Here is a 20,920-nt window from a genome sequence, read left to right as displayed (position 1 = left end):
ATTCATGTTTTTTTTAATTCAGTATGAAATTAAACGTCATTCTTCTGAGTTTTTTAAACTCTTTATTTCTCTGAAACAACACATTTACTCACATTTGTCTCACAGATGTAGAGTGTTATTCCTTTACTCATCTGTGTAAGTAAACTGAACACATTACTGTACGTCGGTGTGACCAAACAAAAGAGAAGCCATACCTGGTGCAGCTGTTGTGTTTTAGCAGAGCTTCATTTAAAGTGCAGTAAAATCAAAGAGTCACATGCTCTTTTTATCTCACCAAAATACATTTGAATAAATAATAAAACCAGGTAAGTTACACTGATTCACTGAGGTGAATTAAATTGTGCAGACATTGAAATGATAAAACAAAACAGTAACTACAATTGAAGATTAAATATTTTATGCTCCACACTGGGTCCAGTTTTTCCAGTCTGTGTGAAGCTGTAAGATGGGATCAGAGTAGATCCTCATCCAGAGTTTTTATGAGGTCCTGTCGGGTGACGCTGATTGGCTCAGAAGGGGTACGCCAGCTGTTCAGTGAATCTGAACGGCCTGCTTTCATTGGCTGTACACAGCAGGTCCCGTACGCGTCGAGCGCGTCGCTCCTCCAGAACCAATAGACGGGAGCGTTCCCTCGCTGCTTGCTGCTCCACTCGCTTCTCTGCCCGTTTCCGTTTCAGCCACCTGAGGATGGGTGGAGGATGGAGGTGGCAGGTGATTAAAAAATAAATAAAGAAGATACACATTGATTTAAAAAAATCAGTTAAAACATGCTGCTCAAGGTTTGATGGTTTCTATGTGAAGCTATTTGTACATTGTGAATGTACTTTTACTACTGTCAAGATAGCTTCACTGACCCATTGAGAGAAGTAATGAAGTTATCTTGTGTTTATATTCTTATACTCCAAATTCTGGATTGAAAGCCAAAAGCAAGCTCACACTTTGAAGGCGTGTTCACATTCCTCGCGGCTGCGTAAGAGGTAACCACTGTCCTCCTCCAGCTTCTTCAGCTCCACCATCTGCCTCTCTTTCTGCTGCTGCTCCTGCTTCTTTTGAACCCACAGCCTGAAGGACTCCTCTGGGTCGCTGGAGTCTTTCTGTAGTAAACAGCAAAATGTATCCAGTAATGAATCCATGGTTAACGAAAAAACCAACAACAACAACAAAAAAACAAGAATGAAATTCTCAAAATAATTTTCTGCAAATGGATTTCATTATTCTAGATGGATGGATGGATGGATGGATGGATGGATGGATGGATGGATGGCTAATGCATTGTGGAGTTAAATCTAACCATTGTTTACCATGTGATGTTTTTTTTGTCTAATCTAGCGAATGTACAGAAAACAGATCAGCTAAAATACAAGAAATAAACGGTGAATTTGAGGAGAAAAAGTCTTAACATAAGTGAAATGATGAGTCCACAGAGAAAAATATTTCCAAGCCATGAAATCTAAGCACATGCTGGTTTCAGGCTAGAAACAAATAGATTAGAATAAAACATCTACTAATAAATAATATGAGATTGTTACAGGTTTGCGTCAATATTCTAAGGCTCTGCCAACGAGTGTCTAAAAATGTGCAGTTTACAAAATGAAGACTTTTAAGTAAGACTGTTAAGTAAGCCAAACTTACTTAACAAGAAAGTTGTTTATTACATTATTTTTAAATACTGAAACATAACTTGACTCATCACTAAACTCATTCACAAGAAACCCTGAACATATCAACACAACCCTTCACTGGGGCCCTTTGAAAAACTCAGGTCCAGGTCTTGATCCTTTCATCTGTGGAGAATCCTACTGCCCATCTTTGGAGAACAATTTATTCAAATTCATCAATTACTGTAGTTTTTGTGTAATCCTGCTAATTACAAACTGATTAAACCGATCACATAACCTCCTCAGTGGAGAGAATAAAAGTCCTTCCATGGAACGATCACACTGTGTGCCTGGTGTATGTTCGCAGCTCTTTAAGCATCTTGGGTGATTCTACCTTGTTATTCATCCTCTCCATCTCCTGGGCCCGTTGGATCCTTCTCTCCTCCTGAAACTGTTCTCTCTTCTTCAACAGCCAGGCGTTGAACGCCAGATCGTTCTCCTTCCTCTTCTGCTCGTCCTCCTCACGTTTCTTCTGCTCTGCCTGACGTGGGAAAGAGACGCGATCAATAGAGCGATGGAATTCATTAACAACAGGCCACACAAGCTGAAATATCCCTAATATCCCTGAGAAAATGAAAGGCTTTTAGGTGTGCCTAATAGTGCGGAAAATACTGTAATTATCTAATTATAATAATCTAATAATTTTAGATTTAAGTTGCTGGTTTGTTTCACTGCCCTCCACCAGACTTCCCCTCCCTCCCACCTCTCTGGCCAGCTTCTCCTTCCTCTGCTGGACCTTGAGCAGCAGCTCCTTCTGCTGGGCCGACAGGGTGTAGGTGGCGTGACAGGTCGTCCCGGTGGCCGACTGTACCCGCCGCCTGACGCCGTTCTTCTGACTGCCTCTCTGGCTGTGCGTGGCCGAGTTGGGTCTGGTTCTGGGCTGAGCTGGTGGTCGGGGGCCACCTGGCTTCACCTGGGAGGAGCCGATCCGAGGCCGAGGGGAGCTGGGGGTCCGTTGGGTCTTACTGGAGCTCACGCTGTAGTTGCTCACTATAGGAGGGAGAAGTCCTCGACTATCCGCCTCATTCAGGCTGACCAGGTCAAACTTGCCATCTCTTTCCACGAGGACTCTGCCATCCTTAACCCCCTGCCTTCCTTCACCGCCCTCCCCATTCCTGACAAATCCTCCAGAGCCATTATTTACCCCTCTAGGGGACAGTTTTAGCTCGGAAAGCTTCCCTGACACTTCGGTCTCTGTGTTTGAATATTTAACTGTGTCTTTGCTGTTCTTCTCCGCTCTCAGTTCGCTGCCGTTTCCATCTTTCTCAAACTGCAGTGGGGGCACCACCAGATCCACCAGCTTGTCTTTGAAATGCAGCCGCCTGCGTCTCGTCATATCTGGAGCCTCCTGGTCCTTCAGCTCCCGATTAGCCTGCTGGATCTTCTCCAGAATATATTCCTTGTCTTCGTCTGTTTGTTCCTCCATCCCTGGAGGAGCTGCGGCCGTCTGTGATGACTGAGTCGGGCTGTCTCTGTCTGAATCGTACTGTAACGGCTCCATAGGGGAGGGCCACCGCTCTTCATCTTCTTCCAGCTCCTCTGTTTTTCCATCTCTCTTCTCCATCTTCACGCCCTTTGGTTTTCTTTTCTTTTCTTGCAGTTTCTCATCTTCTTGCAATTCTTTGTCAATTTCTGCTTCTATGTCCACATAGTCGGGACCCTAGGGAGGGGAAAAGGTATTGCATGAATGCATCACTCTACTAATTACTGATTTTTCAGAAGTTTTTGGCAAGGTCTGAAATAAATAATCAAGAAATACTCAAGAATCAAGAAATAATCAATTCAATTTTGTTGGTGATCAATATAATAATCTTTTTTTTTAAAAGAATTCTTTGACATTTCCGAATATGATCACCAACAAGATGTTTCCCTCTATATTTGTAGATGATACCACAGTAAGAAATCCCCATTAAATCCACCACAATAATATTAATATTATTAGTAATATTATCGATCTGATAATATTATTAGTAATATTATCCATCTGATTACCTGGAATGTTTCATTTATTGGGCTCATCAAAATCACAACTGATACAGACTTAAGATCACATTATGGTTGAACCTGTGCTTATTCAGTTAAATGTCAAATTCACCAAATCCTCAAAAGTTACGGACTGAAATAATGAAAAGGTTCACTATTAATGAAATATTATTTTCCTTGAATAAACATTAAAATATAGTAATAATTTAAAAACAGCTTGATTTCACATTCTACAGGTAGGTTTCCATGGTTACGTAGTCATTTTATGAGACTCAATCTGCCATGTGACTGTATTTCTTAATGTACTGTAATAGCCACTCTGAGCTGCCGTAGCTGTAGTTTGGGCTGTGTGCCCACGTTTGAATTGAACTGAATTTCAGCTCTTAGCTGTGCTGGTGAGATAATAGAGATAAAAGCAGCTTTATTAATAGACATAGAGTACATGTGTTCATCAAAATCAAACTCATCAGCGGTCAGCAGAGAAGTATTCATAGGCAAAAACAGGAACAACTCAGCACTGCTCGATGTTCACAGACCAGGGCCAGGGGCCCATTAAGCATGAAGTGTTCAGTAAATAGAGCAGTTTTTATTCCAAGTTCAGTCGCAAAAACCAGGTGAAACAGGAAGTAGAAATGCTACACCGTATGTACAGTATGTTCAGTGACCTTATTTAAAACACATTTGCATTTGACTTACATGGTCCTCACTTCGGCTTTCCTCACTGATCAGCCAGTCCAGATCCTTCTCAAAGTCGTCTTCATATTCCTCCTGTGATTTACAAACCGCCTCACTCATAATCACCACTGGAACACGATCAGAGACAAACATCAGATAGGATGTCTTGCCTTCTATAATTAAAAGGTATTGTTGACATCTCCTTTGCCCTTCCCAAAAATGAAATTTTGTTTTACCTGGATCACATGGTCCAATTTATTCCATGAACTTGTGAAATCAAACCATTATGGCACAAATCATGCTCACAAATTGTTCAAATTTATACATTGATCGCAATACATATTGGATTAGGGATTATTTTTCCACTACCTATAACATTCCCAGATCTATTCTATCAATACCAGGCCGCTCACCACCCCATCATAACCCATCCATACACAGAACATATCATATTATTAGGGGTGTGCTGCTCTGCAGTTTTTCAGCGTTGTGTTTGTCTCCACCTGCTGGACAACAACTAGAACTACAAGATTACCGCCAAACTATTTTTTTTAATCTCCGCAAAGGAGGTCATGTTGTCAGTGTTTGGGAGTTTGTGAAATATCCCAAAATGACCTCCCTTGAAGTTGTGTAGGGATGTGGAAGCTGGAGTAGAGGACAGATTTCCAGGTGGATCCGGATTAAAGTGGATACGCAGCCAATAATAATGCATGAATAGGACATGTGTGTCCTAATTATTTATGGTACATATAACTTGTCCACTTACATGTTTGCTATATGTTCGCATCACATTTTGTAAATAAATCCGTGACTTTTTAAAACAAAAAGAACGAAGACGGGATGGACAGAGTGAGCTACAGGGTGGCATATAGCGAATTTAGGGATTATATCTAAAATATTGGATCCATTGGAATAATAATCTCACCGGGCAGCAGCGTCTTTCGCGGTATTCTAAGCGGTGACTGTCAGTCCGTCCGACGGGCCCACATAGTCCCTGTTGTCTGCGGAGAAACACTTGTTCACACACTCCGATTATAGTCCCTCAACAGCCTTTAAAGGTTGAACAGGCCCGTCGTCATAGAGACCTACAACACGCTTTACTACTTGCGCATGCGCACACAGCAACCTGCGCAACTCGCTCGTAGTAATAAAACGTCAGCGCCGCGATCGGTTTTGTTCAGAGGCCATTGTAAGAGAAATGGTTGGAATTCTTCTGTCATCAATATACAATATATAATATAATATATATATATATATATATATTATATTATAATATATATATTATATATAATATATAATATACTTTGATGACTATTTCCTCATCCAGAAGAAAAACTGGACCACACTTCACTGGAAGACAGGGGTTACATCCATCCCACAATTCCTTGCGGCAACAAAATTTAATTCAGGCATACGATTCAGCAATTCATGAAAACACTGAATATCATGTTATAATAAATTGACAAAATACTACTGAAATACCTCTAACCCATTCAGATCCACTACAGCCCGGTGTTTGTGTTTGTTTGTTGTGTTTGTTGTGCGGGGTTTAAATTTATCATGTATTAAATTAATTGTTAAACCGGGACTTGTAATAGTATATGCAGGCAATACCTGTGCCAAATCTGAATTACCCTACAAATTCTTAGAATTCGAATTCAGGGTACCTTACATCCACAATAAAATTTAAAAAAAAACACAAATGCAACCTAAATGTATAATAAATCAAATAATTGTAATGCCAGAGTGCTGAATTTGTCTATTAACATTTTCTACATTTAGAAGATGGAGTGCAGCGTTATGAAAAGGTGCCAATGGCGAAAGCCTGTCAAATGTCCTGTCAGGTATTCTTAGAAATGTAGTTTTCTATCCCGACCTTCTGACCTTTAAACAGGCAAGTGTCATTTAATCGTTTGAAATTCGATAAAGAAAGGCGTCAGGACTATATTTCCTACTAACTTCAGACTATTAAAAGTCGGACATAACCAGATAAAAACGTTTTAATATGACAGCAGTCTGTGAGTTTATTGTGGTCCTCATCCCAGCTCGAGAGGACTTGATACACTGGATTACAGTGTATTAATCCATGCACCTCTGTACAAGAGGACAATTGATGATATTAACAATAAAAGGGGAAAATTGCTGTCATATTTTTGACAAACTGCAACATTAGTCTGATTAAGATAACAAGTAGTGGCCTCACTGCTGTCTTATAAACTCTGCAGACTTCTCTGTCCCATAAGACAATTGACCTTTTCCCCCACCGGATCCAGCCTGCTTGGATCCATTTCTTCGCCTCCTTACCACACTCAACATTACTCTGGACTGTTGACCTTGAGTATTTCAAGTCCTCCACCTTCGCTATTTCTTCTTCCTGTAGCCTCATTCGTCCTTCTCCTCTCCTCTCATCTATGCACAAATAATATGTTTTACTTTATATAATCTTCATTCCTCTCCTGTCCAACACATGCCGCCACCGTTTTAAATGTTCCTCCACCTGCTCATGTCCAGTTGACATTAACAATGACATCATTAGAGGGAGCTGGTGATATACCGTAACCCACCAAGCCTTGTCAAAAGTATGACTGTAAATATCAAGCAAAACGGGACTTGATGCTGGAACTTGTAAAATGTAATACTGCTGGACAATTATAATTGGAATTTCAATTACAATATCGGTTTCAATAATCATGCAAATGAGATAATCATAATGAAGCCGCTGTTGTGTCACACTATTTATGTGCTACCTTCACCTTGTCTTATAAAACCCAGTCAGGCTTGCTGCTGCTTCGATTTAGAAGAGGCCAAAGGACACGAATGACATTTCAGCAATCACTTCAAAATACTAAAAAACAATTATTAAACACATCACACTGGCTATTTAGTGCGTGTTCCTCACAAAGCTCAGTCATGTAGTTGTGGAAATCAGACAGCAGAGGAACCTGGCTTAATATATTCACACTTATGAAGAAAAAAACTTCAAATATTAACTTCAAATATAATTCAACTGTACTGCACTATTACAGTACTACTAGAAATAACATGAATAGTAATAATAAACAAATAATCAATGCATACTGAAGTCATCAGTGTCCTCATACTGTTCCAGCACAATCGTAGAGGATGGATCACTGTTTGGGGATTTTAACCTGACGAAAACAGAAAAACAATAAAAACCTGTACGGACAATAAGAATTTATGGTCAAAAACAACTGTCTTCTTCTTCTTAGATGTGATCTGACTGACACCTGCTGTTCTGTGGGGCTTCGCGGCTGACTGAGCGATGCGTTTCTGCATTAGCATGTGAAGTGAAAATGTCTTTGAGGGTGGTGAGAGAGCGCTTGACAGTTTAGGGTGGTGATAATGGCTCCACTTTCAGAGGAAACACAGGAGTTTCCCCTGCTGGGGTCAAAGAAGCTGCTATGTTGCCATTTTCCGTAGGTCCACTGAGAATGCCCCATGTCGGTTTGCCAGACATATTTTCATGAGAGACGTTGTGATGTACTGTAATGGGAATTTCACATGTTTGAATATAACTGCTTCACAACATAATCTCTTCATTATGTCGTTACTGAGAGGAGGCTTCAAAACCTCTCCATGCAACCTGCTGGACTGCGTTTCATCTTAGTTGTTTGGACACCAAGAGGTCACAGCAGCACCGCAAATCATATATGGCTGCTGCAGGCACCAGACAGTACCAGGGTGACTCCTCTCTAAGGAGAGATGGAGAGGGGATGGAGAGCTGTTCTCAGGCAACTCTGCTCATTTAAGATGTTCTGGTGCATTCCAATGTGTAAGGTCGCCTGATAAACAGGTTTTTCTCAGGGTATGTCAACACCTCCTACACTGCATTCCCAGGTGTAGCGATGGCCTCCCCACACTGTCTGATAAACTTGTTTTTCCGACAGTATGGTGCCCCCGAAAGGAGGGGTGCCTGCGAGATGGGGCTGGCCACCCCTGCTCACATGCAGACCTCGTTTGTTCAAACATATAAAGGTGGAGAGCTCCGGTTCCAGGTTAGATTCAGCTGCGGGTTGAGTACGGACGCCCAGCATTGGTTGATGCTATTTCTACCTGGGTCGTGGGCTCTCCGATCCCTGTCAAGGTAAGATACGAAGCACATTTGGAATGACACCATATGATTGCTTTAGCTCAACCACAGAACTGCCTGTACAGTGCTATGCTCTGCGGGGACTAAACGACACATTTATTCTAGCATCATAGAAGTGATTATGGGTTCTGTGCTCTGAGGAGGATGAAATAGACTTTTATTCTAACAACACAGACATGTTTGTTTGGTTGTTTGTCTGCTCTATGCTCTGCGGGAAATAAACTATAGATTTATTTTAGCATCATAGGAGTGGTTTGATTTATTGTGTGAGATTTCTGTGCGCGGACCTGTAAACTTTTTCACAAAACGTGTACTCGGTGACATAGCTGATCCCCTGTAAAACATGTATCATAGTTATACGATTACTGAACTTGCTTGTATTCTCCGTAGGGTTTTAAACGTAGGACATTTTACTGGTAATAGAGTATTTTGGAACTGTGGTATTTGGTACTGAGTGCTTCCTTCACCATTCACCTCACCTGGGTTAAAGTTGGGGTCTCTCTGTACAGTAGAGTACACACACACACACACACACACACACACACACACACACACACACACACACACACACACACACAGGCAGTATGAAAATGATCATTTGGACATGATGAAAATGAAACTATAGTAAACACGTACAGTGAGGGGAGAGTGGTTGGGGTATGGACAATAATTGTGCTTTGGTAAAGTTGCGGTATAACCAGTGATTATCCTTGGGTCATTGGTTCTTATTTAAAAACAACATTTTTGTCCACTGTATAAACTTTATGACTAATAAAGAAAGAAACAGACGAACAAACATCCAACTGGAGCTTAACTCCCCTTTAAATCAAAATATGTTATATGATAATAAACTTTGAATAACTTAGAACGAAATTTATTGAAACAAAATAATAAAATAAATTCTCTTCAACCATTCATTTTGCAGGATTTATCAGAACGAATCAGTCCCTCTTATTCTTTGATAACGTCCCTTCCACAAATCCACTCTTTATCCAGGAAAGGAGGATATTTTCTCCCGCTTTTAGATCACCTGTTCCACAGCCGTAAAGCAGAGCGTTACTGTCGTGATTCTTAAAGAGACAGTGTACTTGTTAACGCTGCATGACAGGCTGGCTAAATAACCCCTGGGTTACAGTTACAGCGTCCACACGACAACGCAGACCTGGATATCTATGTTGTCGTGCGGATGAAAGGCGTAACAGCAACAAAAAGCCTCGCTGCATGATGCTTTAAGCCATATTGTTAATGTGATTCCTCCTTCCAGATGCGCAGTAGAGTATAACTTTTTTTTTATCCCTTAAGGAGGTTCCATCAGGGAAATTAATTAACCAGAGAGTGGTTGGGCACCGTGATTGGTTGGGCGCTTGATTGACAGGTAGTGGGTGGAGTTAAAATATGATACTGTGAGGTTCTCAAATGAGCTTATTAAAAAAAATATCTATCTATCTATATATATATTTATATATATATATATATATATATATATATAGAGAGAGAGAGAGAGAGAGAGAGAGAGAGAGAGAGAGAGAGAGAGAGAGAGAGAGAGAGAGAGAGAGAGAGAGAGAGAGAGAGAGAGAGAGAGAGAGAGAGAGAGACGCAGCACTTCATTTCCCGTCATGCTTCTGTCTCCTGTCCGGAACGACACGCCCCTCAGTGGTCGTTGCCCTCGCGGCATGTCGCGGTGCGTGTCGGTACAACTAGTGATAACTGCTCAGTGTTCGTCGCTAACAGCCTCCCGGGACAGAGCGCTCGTTTCAAAATGTCGACCATTGTTTTCTGCTCCGTAAACAACGCGACGCGGACGTCCGCCAGAAGATTTGTAATGTCGCGTTTGAAAGGTCGAGCTGAGCCGCTTCTGAAGTCACCGGCGACTGATAGCCTGTCTCCGCCGTCGGTTCCGGGAGCGCCGTGGCTCACCGGAGGCACCGGCGTTCGGTTCGTGTCCCACGGGGCTGCAGGCAGAAGCACATCCGGGCGGAGCAGGAGGGGAGCCCTGGCGCTGAGCGGAGCCGCAGCGGTAGCGGCAGTGGCGGGCTTGTTGGCCAACGCTGATCACATCCGGCAGGCTGACATGGCCACGAAGGTGGTACCGTCGGCGGAGCAGAAGGAGACGGAGGGAGACGTCTCAGCCAGGTGCCGGGGCTTCATGTGCCGCCCGGTGACCGACGTCAGTGAGCTGCAGGAGAGAAGCGGGGAGATGCGGACCAGGATGGAGATGCTCATCATGGAGACGCAGGCCGAGTTCTGCAGAGCCCTGGAGGAGGTGGACGGGGGGACGTTCAAGGTGGACCGGTGGCAGCGGAAGGAAGGTCAGGGGGCATGTGGGTCTCATGCGGGGGCAGAGCCAGTCTATGTTGATCCATTTTTACATAATAACAGTCTCATGACCAACACACACATTAAATCCCTGCGTGTTTGTCAGGTGGTGGTGGGATCACCTGCGTGATGCAGGACGGGAAGGTGTTTGAGAAGGCGGGGGTGAACGTGTCCGTGGTGTTCGGACACCTGACCGAGGAGGCCGCCAAGCAGATGAGGAGCCGAGGGAAGGTCCTGAAAGGCAAAGACGGTGACTCCTGTTCATTTATCACTTTATGAGCCTGTTTGATGATGTTTCCTGCTTTCAGAGTAATAATCAATAACATGTATTATCTATTTAAGGAAAACTGCCATTCTGTGCCATGGGGGTGAGCTCTGTTATCCATCCCAACAACCCCCACATCCCCACGGTGCACTTCAACTACAGATACTTTGAAGTGGAAGAGGAGGATGGTGAGACAGCAGTCGCATCCTGGTGTCAGGGACACTAGTGAGCACCAGCATGAATGCCAACACTTGTTTCCTTGTCCTTTGTCCTGCGTGTGCTCCAGGCTCTAAGCAGTGGTGGTTTGGTGGTGGCACCGACCTGACGCCAGTGTACATCGATAAAGATGATGCTTTTCTGTTCCACAACACCCTGAAGGAGGCCTGTGACAAACACCACCCACAGTACTACACAGAATTCAAGAAATGGTATAGTGTGACTTACAGCAAGTCTGCATGTTTGTCTGTGTGTACATCAGCACGTACGCATCTATCAGTCGTGTGTGTGTGTGTGTGTGTGTGTGTGTGCGGGCACATTGGGTGTGTCCTCACTGTTAAGGAAAGATAAGAAGACACAAACTGCCGTTGCAGAACAGACCATTTAGCTAGTGAATGACCTTTAGGGACATGAAAAGGATGAGCGCAGTTTATCTGATATCTCAAATTATAAGTGAAGTTTGTCAAAAAATTTCATTTAAAGTTAGTTGATTATGAAGGAATATTTTTCTGATATAGTTAAAATAATTATCCCTTGTGTTTGTCAGATTTTACCTACCAGCAGATCCATGCAGACTGTTTCCCCATGCTTCTAGTGTTTATGCTACACTAAGCTAGCTATTTCCTTGCTTTAGTTTTATTTGTACTGGGCAGTTATGGGTTTACGTTTAACAATTCCAACTTATTCATCAGCAACCACTTTATATGTGCTTATTTGTAATTCAATTAGACATAACTACACTGAAAATTTTAAAATCCAGCTCTGGTAAAATGAGGAAATACTGTAACTATAGTGATTGAAGTCATTTTGTCCATTCGGGCCTTTTTTTAATTTAAAAGTTGTTGCTCTGCCTGTTCAGTTTGTTCTCTCTGTGTTCCCACCTTCACCTCTGTAACCTTTCAGGAACAATAATCTAAAAAACTTGAAACTGTTGTTCTGATGGCATCTAGGTGTGACAGATACTTCTACGTCCGGCACAGAGGGGAGACTCGAGGTATAGGAGGGATCTTCTTTGATGACCTGGACTCCCCCAGCCAGGAAGAAGCGTTTGAATTTGTCAAGAGCTGCGCCCGCACTGTGGTGCCTTGTTACCTACCGATCGTTCTCAGACACCAGAACGACTCCTTCACTGAAGAAGAGAAGGACTGGCAGCAGGTTCGACGAGGAAGGTACGTAAAGAAATTTTTGCTTGATTTCTTTGAGGTTTCTTATTTGAAACAACTTTAGATTTGTGTCATGTCTGTGATTTGCATTTTTTTTACAAAATCAAACAACCGAATGAACATCCTGGCGAGATGAGTGATGCCAGGGGTTGTGGTTTCCTTTATCACTTGAAAGCAAGCTTTCACCCCATTGAGTGTTGATTTACTCTCCTCAGTCAGTCTACTTTAACCTTCATTCATGTCAAAGCAAAAGTTTAGTGTTGACAGTCCTGGATTACATTACATTTCTTTCATAGTGTGCGATACATTTGATGTGTTTACGTTGTAGGTATGTGGAGTTCAACCTGGTTTATGACAGAGGGGTGAAGTTTGGCTTGGCCACACCTGGATCCAGAATTGAGAGCATCCTCATGTCCCTCCCCCTCACTGCCAGGTGAGTAAACATTGGGCTAGAGGCTGTGCCCTCCTGTCACAGTAATGTGTCCCTGTTGCTCGGTGACAACCCTCAACATTCATCCTCAGGTGGGAGTACATGCACGAGCCTGCAGAAGGATCCCGAGAGGCTGAGATGCTGGAGGCGTTACGAAACCCCAAGGAGTGGGCTTGACTACAGTTCCCACTGGTTGAACGTCCGTGTGAACCAAAACATCCAGGAAACACCCTTGTTTTTTTTACACTGGTGTGACTTGTCAGCTGTTAATCCTGTCCTTACCTTAATAATGACTGTTGTTGTTTTTTTCTGTTGGTACTTTCCTTCCTGTTTGCTTTTTTTTTTTGTCAGATTGGCTTTGTTAATCCGATCAAGGCTGTGTTACAATTCATAGTCACTGCATTCAAAAATTTTAAAAACTGTACCATCGCTTACTGCCTGGTAAATGAAGTAGAAACCACAGAACTTCACGGGTGACCATGGCTCCACCTTTTAGATCCTGCTTTGGTTGTTGTTTTTTAACCATTTGGGTAAAAAGAAAAAAAATGTTTTGATAATTTTGTGTTCATTTTCTTTGTATTTAATAACATGCATTGTATTTGAATGTGACAATTTTATGCATACTTATAATTTATTTGATCATCCATTTCATTTAGATATTCTACAGAACAAAATTAGTATTAAGTTTTCTGTCTGGATTAGTTTTTCTTTTTTGTTTGTCCCAGCATAACTTCAGTTTTAACATCTTCTGTTCATTTCTTGTATATTTTTTATATTTAACTGTAATTCACTCTTTAATTTATCTTAATGATCCTTTTGTTTGAATAAAGAGTCCAGAGCGGAAGTAGAAAGCAATGTGAACTCCTCCACCAGTGCTGCTATAACTAGGCAACCGTCTCACGGAGAACACTGCGTTGTGTTGTTGCTCTGATGATGTCACATGACTGACATCTTCCTCTAATATCACTTAAATTATAGACCCTAGAATGAGGAAGAAAATGAACTTCAACTTCAAAAGTTTTTGCACAAAAGCAACCATTTGAGATCTGAACATATTTGACACATTAAATAAGATCACACGTGGAATTCTTCAGGTTTTATTATAAATTCAAGCCTCTGCACATAAAGGATTTGACCAGTTTCCTTGCATTTAATGTTATATAACTTTTTTTTTAATAAGGCATTGTTAAAAAAAAGGGCTCTGCAAGTAGCAGTACAACATGGCCACATCAGCACATCCCATTTCAAGGTCATTGCAAGTACTGAGTTCACAGGTCAACGATGAAGTAGAATATTCAGTGCTTAAAGTTTGAAGAGTAGACAAAGTGAGACATCACAATAAGGGAACATAAGATGTTAGATTTGGTTTTCAGTGATGCAATTATGTTGCATACACACTCGAGGGCAAAGAGAGCATCCAATCATCACTCATTCCAAAAGTACTCTGAAGTTACTTTGAATTTTATTTGCACTCACTGCATGCATGATTTGAAGTCGAACCAACCTGTCGGGTTAGCTGACTTGTCTCGACGTCACAAACTTGTTTTAATTCTTGTGGAATTGATTGCTCACTTCTGTTGCCAAGGAGTGCAGCATGTGAGCGCTACATTTCCAGAATATTATAGTAACATGGCAGCAGCTGAATGATGCTTAACAAACCAGACGTGTGTCGCCCTAAGAGCCCGTTTGGAGCTTCAACACAAAGTGCCTTCATGTCTCTACAACCTGTTGTACAATCGTTACAACAGAGTCAATGCAGTCACTGCATTCATCTGCAGTAAAAACACTCATTGTAACTTCATTTCACACATACATACTATATACATTTATACACAGGTACATTTCACATGCTGAACAGGAACTCTTCCATAGTGGTATTAAACAGAATATCAAACTTTCACACAGCTTTGTGTTTCTATTGCTTTCAGTCCCACTTTCCTATGCAAGTCACACCACGATTTACTTTAGCGGTGTAGCTGCAAACACACTTGAAGAATTTTCAGTCTCGTGTAAAAGTGGTGCAGCAGAAAACTCTACAGTCACATCCAGCACGCTTACAGTTCCTTTAATAGAAGGTTACAGTCAGAGATCACATCCAGATCCAACCTCAGGTGAACAGACAGAGCTGCATGATCAAAATATACACAAGTGCCGCACAAAAAAATGGCTCAGTACCCCTTCTCAACAAAAACTACTGAAAACTTTCAGGTGTTGGTTGAGATTGGACCAATGAATTTATTTGGCCACTTGACACCTCAAGTCTCCATGACTACGTTACTGGTTCGTGTGGGAGTGGAACTAGATGTGTCCAATCTGCTGAAAACTTAACGCAGCTGAACTCGTGCTCTAACTGCATTATTGTTAGTTGTTTTGGTTCTGCAGCCTGGACCTTTATTACGGATGGGTCTCTAAGCTCTCCTCTGGTTTACTGTTCAGTTCACAAGCTAAGAACCCTCTACTGGCACAACACTAAATTACAATGAACTGAAGTAAATGATTGACTGGAAAAGAAAATTCAGCTAAACTTAAGACTTGTGGTCCTGACTCGATGCTCAGTAATAGCTGAGCCCTGACACAGGAACCGTGTGATTTCACCGTCACCCAAATCCCCAAAAAGACTTTTTGCATAAGCTCACATTGTGAACCAAGTGCCTGTCAGAAGGTAGATGGATGTTTAGGCGGTTCACAAGCCATTCAACATGAAGTCATCTTTGATGCAATAACTCTAAAGAGAGCAGCACAACTAAAGGATTCCATCCTCATTCATACAAACAGCAGGTTAAACTAGAAGGCAGCCAGCCAGGCCTTCTGAATCCTCTGTTGGATATGCTCTACCAACCCCATAATGCTGAAGCTATGCAACGACCCAAGTCATTTTATACCTGCCAAGGTGAACCATTTAGCTTCATGCACCACTGAGCAACTTTCCCTGGAATGAACGGGACCCTGCCCCTGACAGTATCCTGTTTCACCAGAACCACATGCAACACAACGACTGAAGCATGGATCTACAAAGACTTCCTGGACCAATAGTAATATGCATTTGAAACAAAATATATAGACTGAAAAGCAGCACCGTGGTGCAGTGGGTAGCTCTGTTGACCCACAGCAAGAATGCTTCGATTCAACCTGGGGGGGGGGGGGTTGTATGCTCACCACGTGTCTACAGGGTTTTCTCCAGGTTATCCGACCTCCACAAACATACAGCTTAGGTGAACTGATCCCTCTAAATTGTCCGTAGGTGCGAGTGTGAGTATTTGTGGGTATTTGTCTTGTGGAGGGTGTACCCCGCCTCCGCCTCTCACCTAATGTCAGTAGGGACCGGCTCTAGTGTGACCAGTGACCTGGTTCAAGAAAAAAAATGAATGAATGGAGACTGGACGTACCTGTCCGTGTGTTCTGCACAGTCTGACCATTATAGTGATCTGGTGACTTTTAAGGAGAGATAAGGACTCAATCAACCAAAGCAGAGCATGCAATTACTCTGTGACCTGCTGCAAATGTTTTTTTGCTGAACTATCCAAAGCAGCTTTTTTGCAAAATAATGCAACATTTAAAATTCCAGGGAGAAATAGTAAACATCCATAACTTAAGTATTTAACTAAGTATTTAAAGATGCATAAAACCACTAACAACCTATGTATGTATAAGAAATTGGCACTAACCTTCAAGCATTGGTCCAATCCCATTTACCAGATTAGTGTTCCTTCATTATGGCCTTTAGTAGCCCTCTATATGCTACATGCATCATTTGAATGGCTGCTGAGTCCAAACGTTTGCTACAGTCAGCCAGCATAGACGTGACTTCGAGTATGATCAACAGAATAGTTGGTTGGTTTTTGGTATTGCAACATCATTTCCTTCCTCCAGTCACCACTCTATCTGTCTGAAGATGTTTAAGTACAAATTTCCAGAGCGCTGGTTCTAGCGGTGACTGCATCCGTCTGTCAATCAGACAGTTAGTAGTGTGTCTGTGTGTGTGGAGTGAAGAAGGCTGGTGACGTCACAACAGTGGAACTGCTGAATAACAGAATGATCTTAGTGTAGCTTAGTGCTTTTGTTGGGTGTAATGAGAGAAAGATTTACTTCCTGTGCCCACCGGTGACACTAGTGGAGCTGGTGTTGACGATGTCCTCGTACTGTGGAGGCGGCTCAGTCTCTATTTGGACATCAGTGTGGCCCACAGCCTCCTCGTAAGTTGGCGGCGGGTCGCCGGCGCTTCCCCTCCCTGATATGAGCTCCGAACCTTGATAAACTGGGCTGCTGGGAACGCTGAGTTCTGATTGGTCACCTTGATGATACTCCCTCCCCCAGCGGTCCATGGAGACCACCGACAGGACGTGGTCGTGATGCGAGTGTCCCAAGCTGGGGCTGCGCTGTGAACGCTTGTGGGAATGGCAGCGCCACACGGTGATGGCGATGATGCCAATGATGAGCACGACCAGCAGCAACGGCACGATCAGGTAGAGCGAGTGGACTCCCCCCACAACCGTCTCCAGCCCCCCAGATGGACTGCTCTCCCGCACATACTCCTCCCAGAACACTCTCTTTGGCCAATCAGAAGACAGAAACAGAAATTAGCACAAGATCAAATGCATTTACTTTATCAGGATGAGACTACATCCTGCAGCCCACAGCACAAATAAGATGGCACCAAATTCCCAAAGCATGATCAGATGGTGTCCATTGTATTAATACATTTTATATGAATTAGTGCAACACAAATTCTGCAGACAACATCTGAACAAAATATGGACTCGTGATTGTGCACATGAACACAATAGTTTTCATGAATACACTCCCCACACTCACCAGTTCTTCCTGCTGATAATCATCACATCCTGGAAAAACAGCCACATTCCACAAGCTGCCAGTCTCAGAGTGGGGTTTCATTACAGGACACATGAACCACACAGAACAGCCTTTTAAAGGGGTATGTTGGGTATTTTTACACAGAGCAGCTGGTATGAGTTACTCAGGAGCACCAATATTGATTTATGGATTTAACTCCATCTGGATGTTCAGCTCAGAGAGAGACCGTGAACAAAACATCTACATGTCGAGACAAGGGAAAGAATTAAGCAGCATTAAGACAACAATATGTTTCTGCTGCTCTGAGAATAATTGTGACCTTTTGTTTGTTTTATGATAATTCCTTGTTCCAAAAGAGGTGAGCAGGACAAAAGAGGAATGGTTCTGTTGATCCATTATGATTCATTCAGGAGTACAACTCAAAAACAAAAACTGGTTTTTCCCCATAAAAATCTTTTACTATTCACGGCCATTTTTATTTTTTTTTCCATTTCTGTGGTTACCAATGAGACTTGTCATCGCTCCCTGTGTGAAGGATGTTTGTCTCACAAGGCTTCCTGGAGCACAACGTAAAAGTGTTTTCTTTGGATAATTATAATAGTATTATTAATAATACTATTATTTTTTAATTTGGATAATTAATTTGTACTCAAATATGCAATTAACAACTTTCTGTTGGCGTTCAACGAAATGCAACTGTGTGTGTGTGTGTGTGTGTGTGTGTGTGTGTGTGTGTGTGTGTGTGTGTGTGTGTGTGTGTGTGTGTGCTTGTGTGTGTAGAATCCCTCTACATGTCTGTACAATGAGTGACGAGCTGAAACCTTGCCTTTATGTGTGTGACATACAGAACATGAAGCAGACGTGTGAGCGTCTTCTTAATTATTATTGTGTGAATTTAGCCCTGAAGAAATAACACACTGTGGGGATAGTGTGACTCATTTCTCATTCCCTCACCGTCTTGTCATCGTTCTCAAACGCCTCCCGAGCCTCCTCATAGGTGCAGATCTCCTCTCGACACTCCCGCTGGATGTTACCCTGCTTCAGCTCCTCCAGAAAGAAGTTGGCCCTGCGCAGCCGTCGCAGCACCGAGTGGGCTGCGTCCGCCGGCAGGAACACTGAGAGGCGTGGGGTAAGAGAGGGAGTGGAAGGAAGGGCAGATAAACGCAAGGGCAGAGAGTGAGAAAGGATGAAAGGGAGAGAGAGAAAGAGGACAATTACTGCCTGAATCAAGACAACAAATGAATTAAATTACAATGAAAAAAGAGGAATGAGTGGGTCGAGTCGTGAAGGGGAACGGCATGGATGAGAAAGCAAAGCAGGGGGAATATGAGTTTAAAAAAAATGAAAAAAAAGAGGAAGGGCAGATGGATTTTAAGAGGAAAGCAAAAAAAAAAAAAAAAAAGGAAAGGATAGGGGCGAGGTGGGGACTAAACAAAGGCTGCGGAGCAGAGCTGAGGCCTGTCCAGTGAACACATTTCTGCATAAAAACAAAAGGCTCCTTTGATTTAAGCTTCCATCTCTGAGCTACATGAGAGAAGCTCCAGGAATGAACTTTAAGAGACAGTGGCTCTCTGTTTTACCCCCCCACCCCCCCACACACAAAGACAACATAAACTGTTGAAGAGAAATGACAAAAAAGTTGTAAAACTAAGCCTGGGAATGTCTGACATTAAAATTAATAAATAACGACACGCTTGTGACGTGATCATCACAAGACATGGACAAAACGAGGACACATCTAGAAATAGATATAAAGAAGTAAGTCAATGAAAAAAAAAAGAAAAAAGAAAAAGTAAGTTAGTGTCTATAAACAACACCAAACCCACATTCTAACTTGTTTAACAATCAACACTGCAGGAAAAGAATAAACACAGTAATGTGTTTCTTCAGTTTGCATATGATAATGTTTATTTGAAACCACTCACCACTCCCCATGATGGCCCTGAGTCGGTCTGGGGCGGTGGATCTGAAGAAAACCAAACACACGTTAGCACACGGCTGCACGTGATGGACGAGCAGGAAAATAACCAACCGACACCAACGGACACCAACGGACACCAACGGACGTCTGGATTCCATACAGTAAAACAGTCAATATAACTACAGACCGACTGAAACACAGGAAACAGAACTCATTCATCAGAACACCCCATCTGTTGTCAGTCCACCTCTCTCTCTCTCTCTCTCTCTTCTGGGGAATTCCCCTCAACAGTCGCTTTGTTGTTAAACATCCATCTCTTTTTCAAAGATCGGGGATTATTTTTGGAGCTGTATAATCCGTTATTGTGACAGATTGTCTGGATTGGGATTGTGTTCCTCCTGGAGGGCATCATAGGGCCGTGAATACCAGACATCCCTCTCCAGAGAGACATCGTCCAATCGCGGCTGCTGGCCGGTGAGGTGTTCCGGGAATCCTGCTCGTCCCTTCCAGAAATAGAATCCGGGCAGCGGAAACATCCCAAAAACAAAGCGCCACCGCCCCGTGACACACATTAGCGGAGGATCGGGGACAAAGCCGCTGGAAGCTCCACCGGAGCTCGGTGCTGCCGCGGCGCCGTGTCCCTGTTAGCCGCCGCTGGGCGGAACGGCCCCGCGTTGACCGATGCAAACACGTTCCGTTAGAAGCAGACGAATTAACGAGCAACACATGAAACCGATAAGGAGGAGGAGAGAAGGCCTCCGCTGTTTATCACAGGTGTTTTCTTTACGGTTCTCGGTGTAGTAACCATATTAACGAGTAACAACACGTCAACTCACCCTCTTTCCGTCCCCTAAATGCGCATCGACGGTCCTCTTCTCTCGGCTATCACTGAAGGCTGCTGTGCACAGTACGCATGCGCACCGTGCGCGCGAGGCCCTCTCAGGAGGCGCCCCCTCCCCTCAGTTTTAAAGAGACAGAGCACTCAGGTCCGACACGTGTGTGTTTGTGTGTGTGTGTGTGTGTGTGTGTGTGTGTGTGTGTGTGTGTGTGTGTGTGTGTGTGTGTGTGTGTGTGTGTGTGTGTGTGTGTGTGTGTGTGTGTGTGTGTGTGTGTGTGTGTGTGTGTGTCACACAGAATTTGTAGGTCAACTGTTCCTGGTGGCAAAGCCTGTGAACATCATTAATGATGGATAAAGATGGTAATCAGTGGAGTCAAATCAAAATTGCCATCATCGTATAAATAAAATAATTAATATGTAAATATGATGCAAAGAATTTAGTTCGTGAAAAAAAAAACTTTGCTAAAACTTTGTTTTTCCATCATCAGAGGAGCATATTTCACAGAATTTTCTTTTTAAACAAGCAAAATAT

General features: G+C 42.8%; 3 protein-coding genes across 6 annotated transcripts; 1 reads left to right on the top strand and 2 right to left on the bottom strand.

The window, feature by feature from the left end:
• Positions 1 to 99: 99 nt before the first annotated feature.
• Positions 100 to 5,388, bottom strand: ccdc181 (coiled-coil domain containing 181). 3 transcript variants are annotated; one of them, XM_068320080.1, is made up of 6 exons: positions 5,242 to 5,388; positions 4,338 to 4,444; positions 2,362 to 3,318; positions 1,993 to 2,139; positions 937 to 1,094; positions 100 to 681 (listed from the first exon to the last, which is right to left on the bottom strand). In XM_068320080.1, exons 2-6 carry the CDS (start codon positions 4,434 to 4,436, stop codon positions 510 to 512), a joined length of 1,533 nt encoding a protein of 510 aa, XP_068176181.1. In that variant the 5' UTR covers positions 4,437 to 4,444; positions 5,242 to 5,388; the 3' UTR covers positions 100 to 509. The 3 variants fall into 3 exon arrangements, with proteins under 3 accessions (XP_068176181.1, XP_068176182.1, XP_068176180.1); XM_068320081.1 differs by lacking the exon at positions 4,338 to 4,444; XM_068320079.1 differs by lacking the exon at positions 5,242 to 5,388 and having other exon boundaries at positions 4,338 to 4,623.
• Positions 5,389 to 10,089: 4,701 nt separating this feature from the next.
• cpox (coproporphyrinogen oxidase) lies at positions 10,090 to 13,754 on the top strand. 2 transcript variants are annotated; one of them, XM_068319215.1, is made up of 7 exons: positions 10,090 to 10,748; positions 10,850 to 10,993; positions 11,086 to 11,196; positions 11,295 to 11,436; positions 12,175 to 12,393; positions 12,716 to 12,820; positions 12,910 to 13,754. In XM_068319215.1, exons 1-7 carry the CDS (start codon positions 10,187 to 10,189, stop codon positions 12,992 to 12,994), a joined length of 1,368 nt encoding a protein of 455 aa, XP_068175316.1. In that variant the 5' UTR covers positions 10,090 to 10,186; the 3' UTR covers positions 12,995 to 13,754. The 2 variants fall into 2 exon arrangements, with proteins under 2 accessions (XP_068175316.1, XP_068175317.1); XM_068319216.1 differs by having other exon boundaries at positions 10,091 to 10,736.
• Positions 13,755 to 13,898: 144 nt separating this feature from the next.
• Positions 13,899 to 20,471, bottom strand: prrg1 (proline rich Gla (G-carboxyglutamic acid) 1). Its single transcript, XM_068319218.1, has 4 exons — positions 20,387 to 20,471; positions 19,555 to 19,595; positions 18,584 to 18,744; positions 13,899 to 17,364 (listed from the first exon to the last, which is right to left on the bottom strand). The coding sequence occupies exons 2-4, from the start codon at positions 19,562 to 19,564 to the stop codon at positions 16,900 to 16,902; spliced, it is 636 nt and encodes a 211-aa protein (XP_068175319.1). The 5' UTR covers positions 19,565 to 19,595; positions 20,387 to 20,471; the 3' UTR covers positions 13,899 to 16,899.
• Between the last annotated feature and the right edge of the window lie 449 nt (positions 20,472 to 20,920).

The sequence above is a fragment of the Antennarius striatus genome, chromosome 7, assembly GCF_040054535.1.
Source record: "Antennarius striatus isolate MH-2024 chromosome 7, ASM4005453v1, whole genome shotgun sequence".
Lineage (NCBI taxonomy): Eukaryota > Metazoa > Chordata > Actinopteri > Lophiiformes > Antennariidae > Antennarius > Antennarius striatus.
This window is presented reverse-complemented; position numbering and strand designations above follow the sequence as displayed.

Coding starts and splice junctions, on each gene's coding strand:
- cpox (XM_068319215.1), top strand. CDS start 10,187: ATGTCGACCATTGTTTTCTGCTCCGTAAACAACGCGACGCGGACGTCC. Junction 10,994..11,085: donor GGTCCTGAAAGGCAAAGACG/GTGACTCCTGTT, acceptor TATCTATTTAAG/GAAAACTGCCATTCTGTGCC. Junction 11,437..12,174: donor TACACAGAATTCAAGAAATG/GTATAGTGTGAC, acceptor GATGGCATCTAG/GTGTGACAGATACTTCTACG.
- prrg1 (XM_068319218.1), bottom strand. Junction 17,365..18,583: donor TTGAGAACGATGACAAGACG/GTGAGGGAATGA, acceptor GATTGGCCAAAG/AGAGTGTTCTGGGAGGAGTA.
- ccdc181 (XM_068320079.1), bottom strand. CDS start 4,469: ATGTTTGTCTCTGATCGTGTTCCAGTGGTGATTATGAGTGAGGCGGTT. Junction 1,095..1,992: donor TGGAGAGGATGAATAACAAG/GTAGAATCACCC, acceptor TGTTTACTACAG/AAAGACTCCAGCGACCCAGA. Junction 682..936: donor TGTGAACACGCCTTCAAAGT/GTGAGCTTGCTT, acceptor ACCCATCCTCAG/GTGGCTGAAACGGAAACGGG.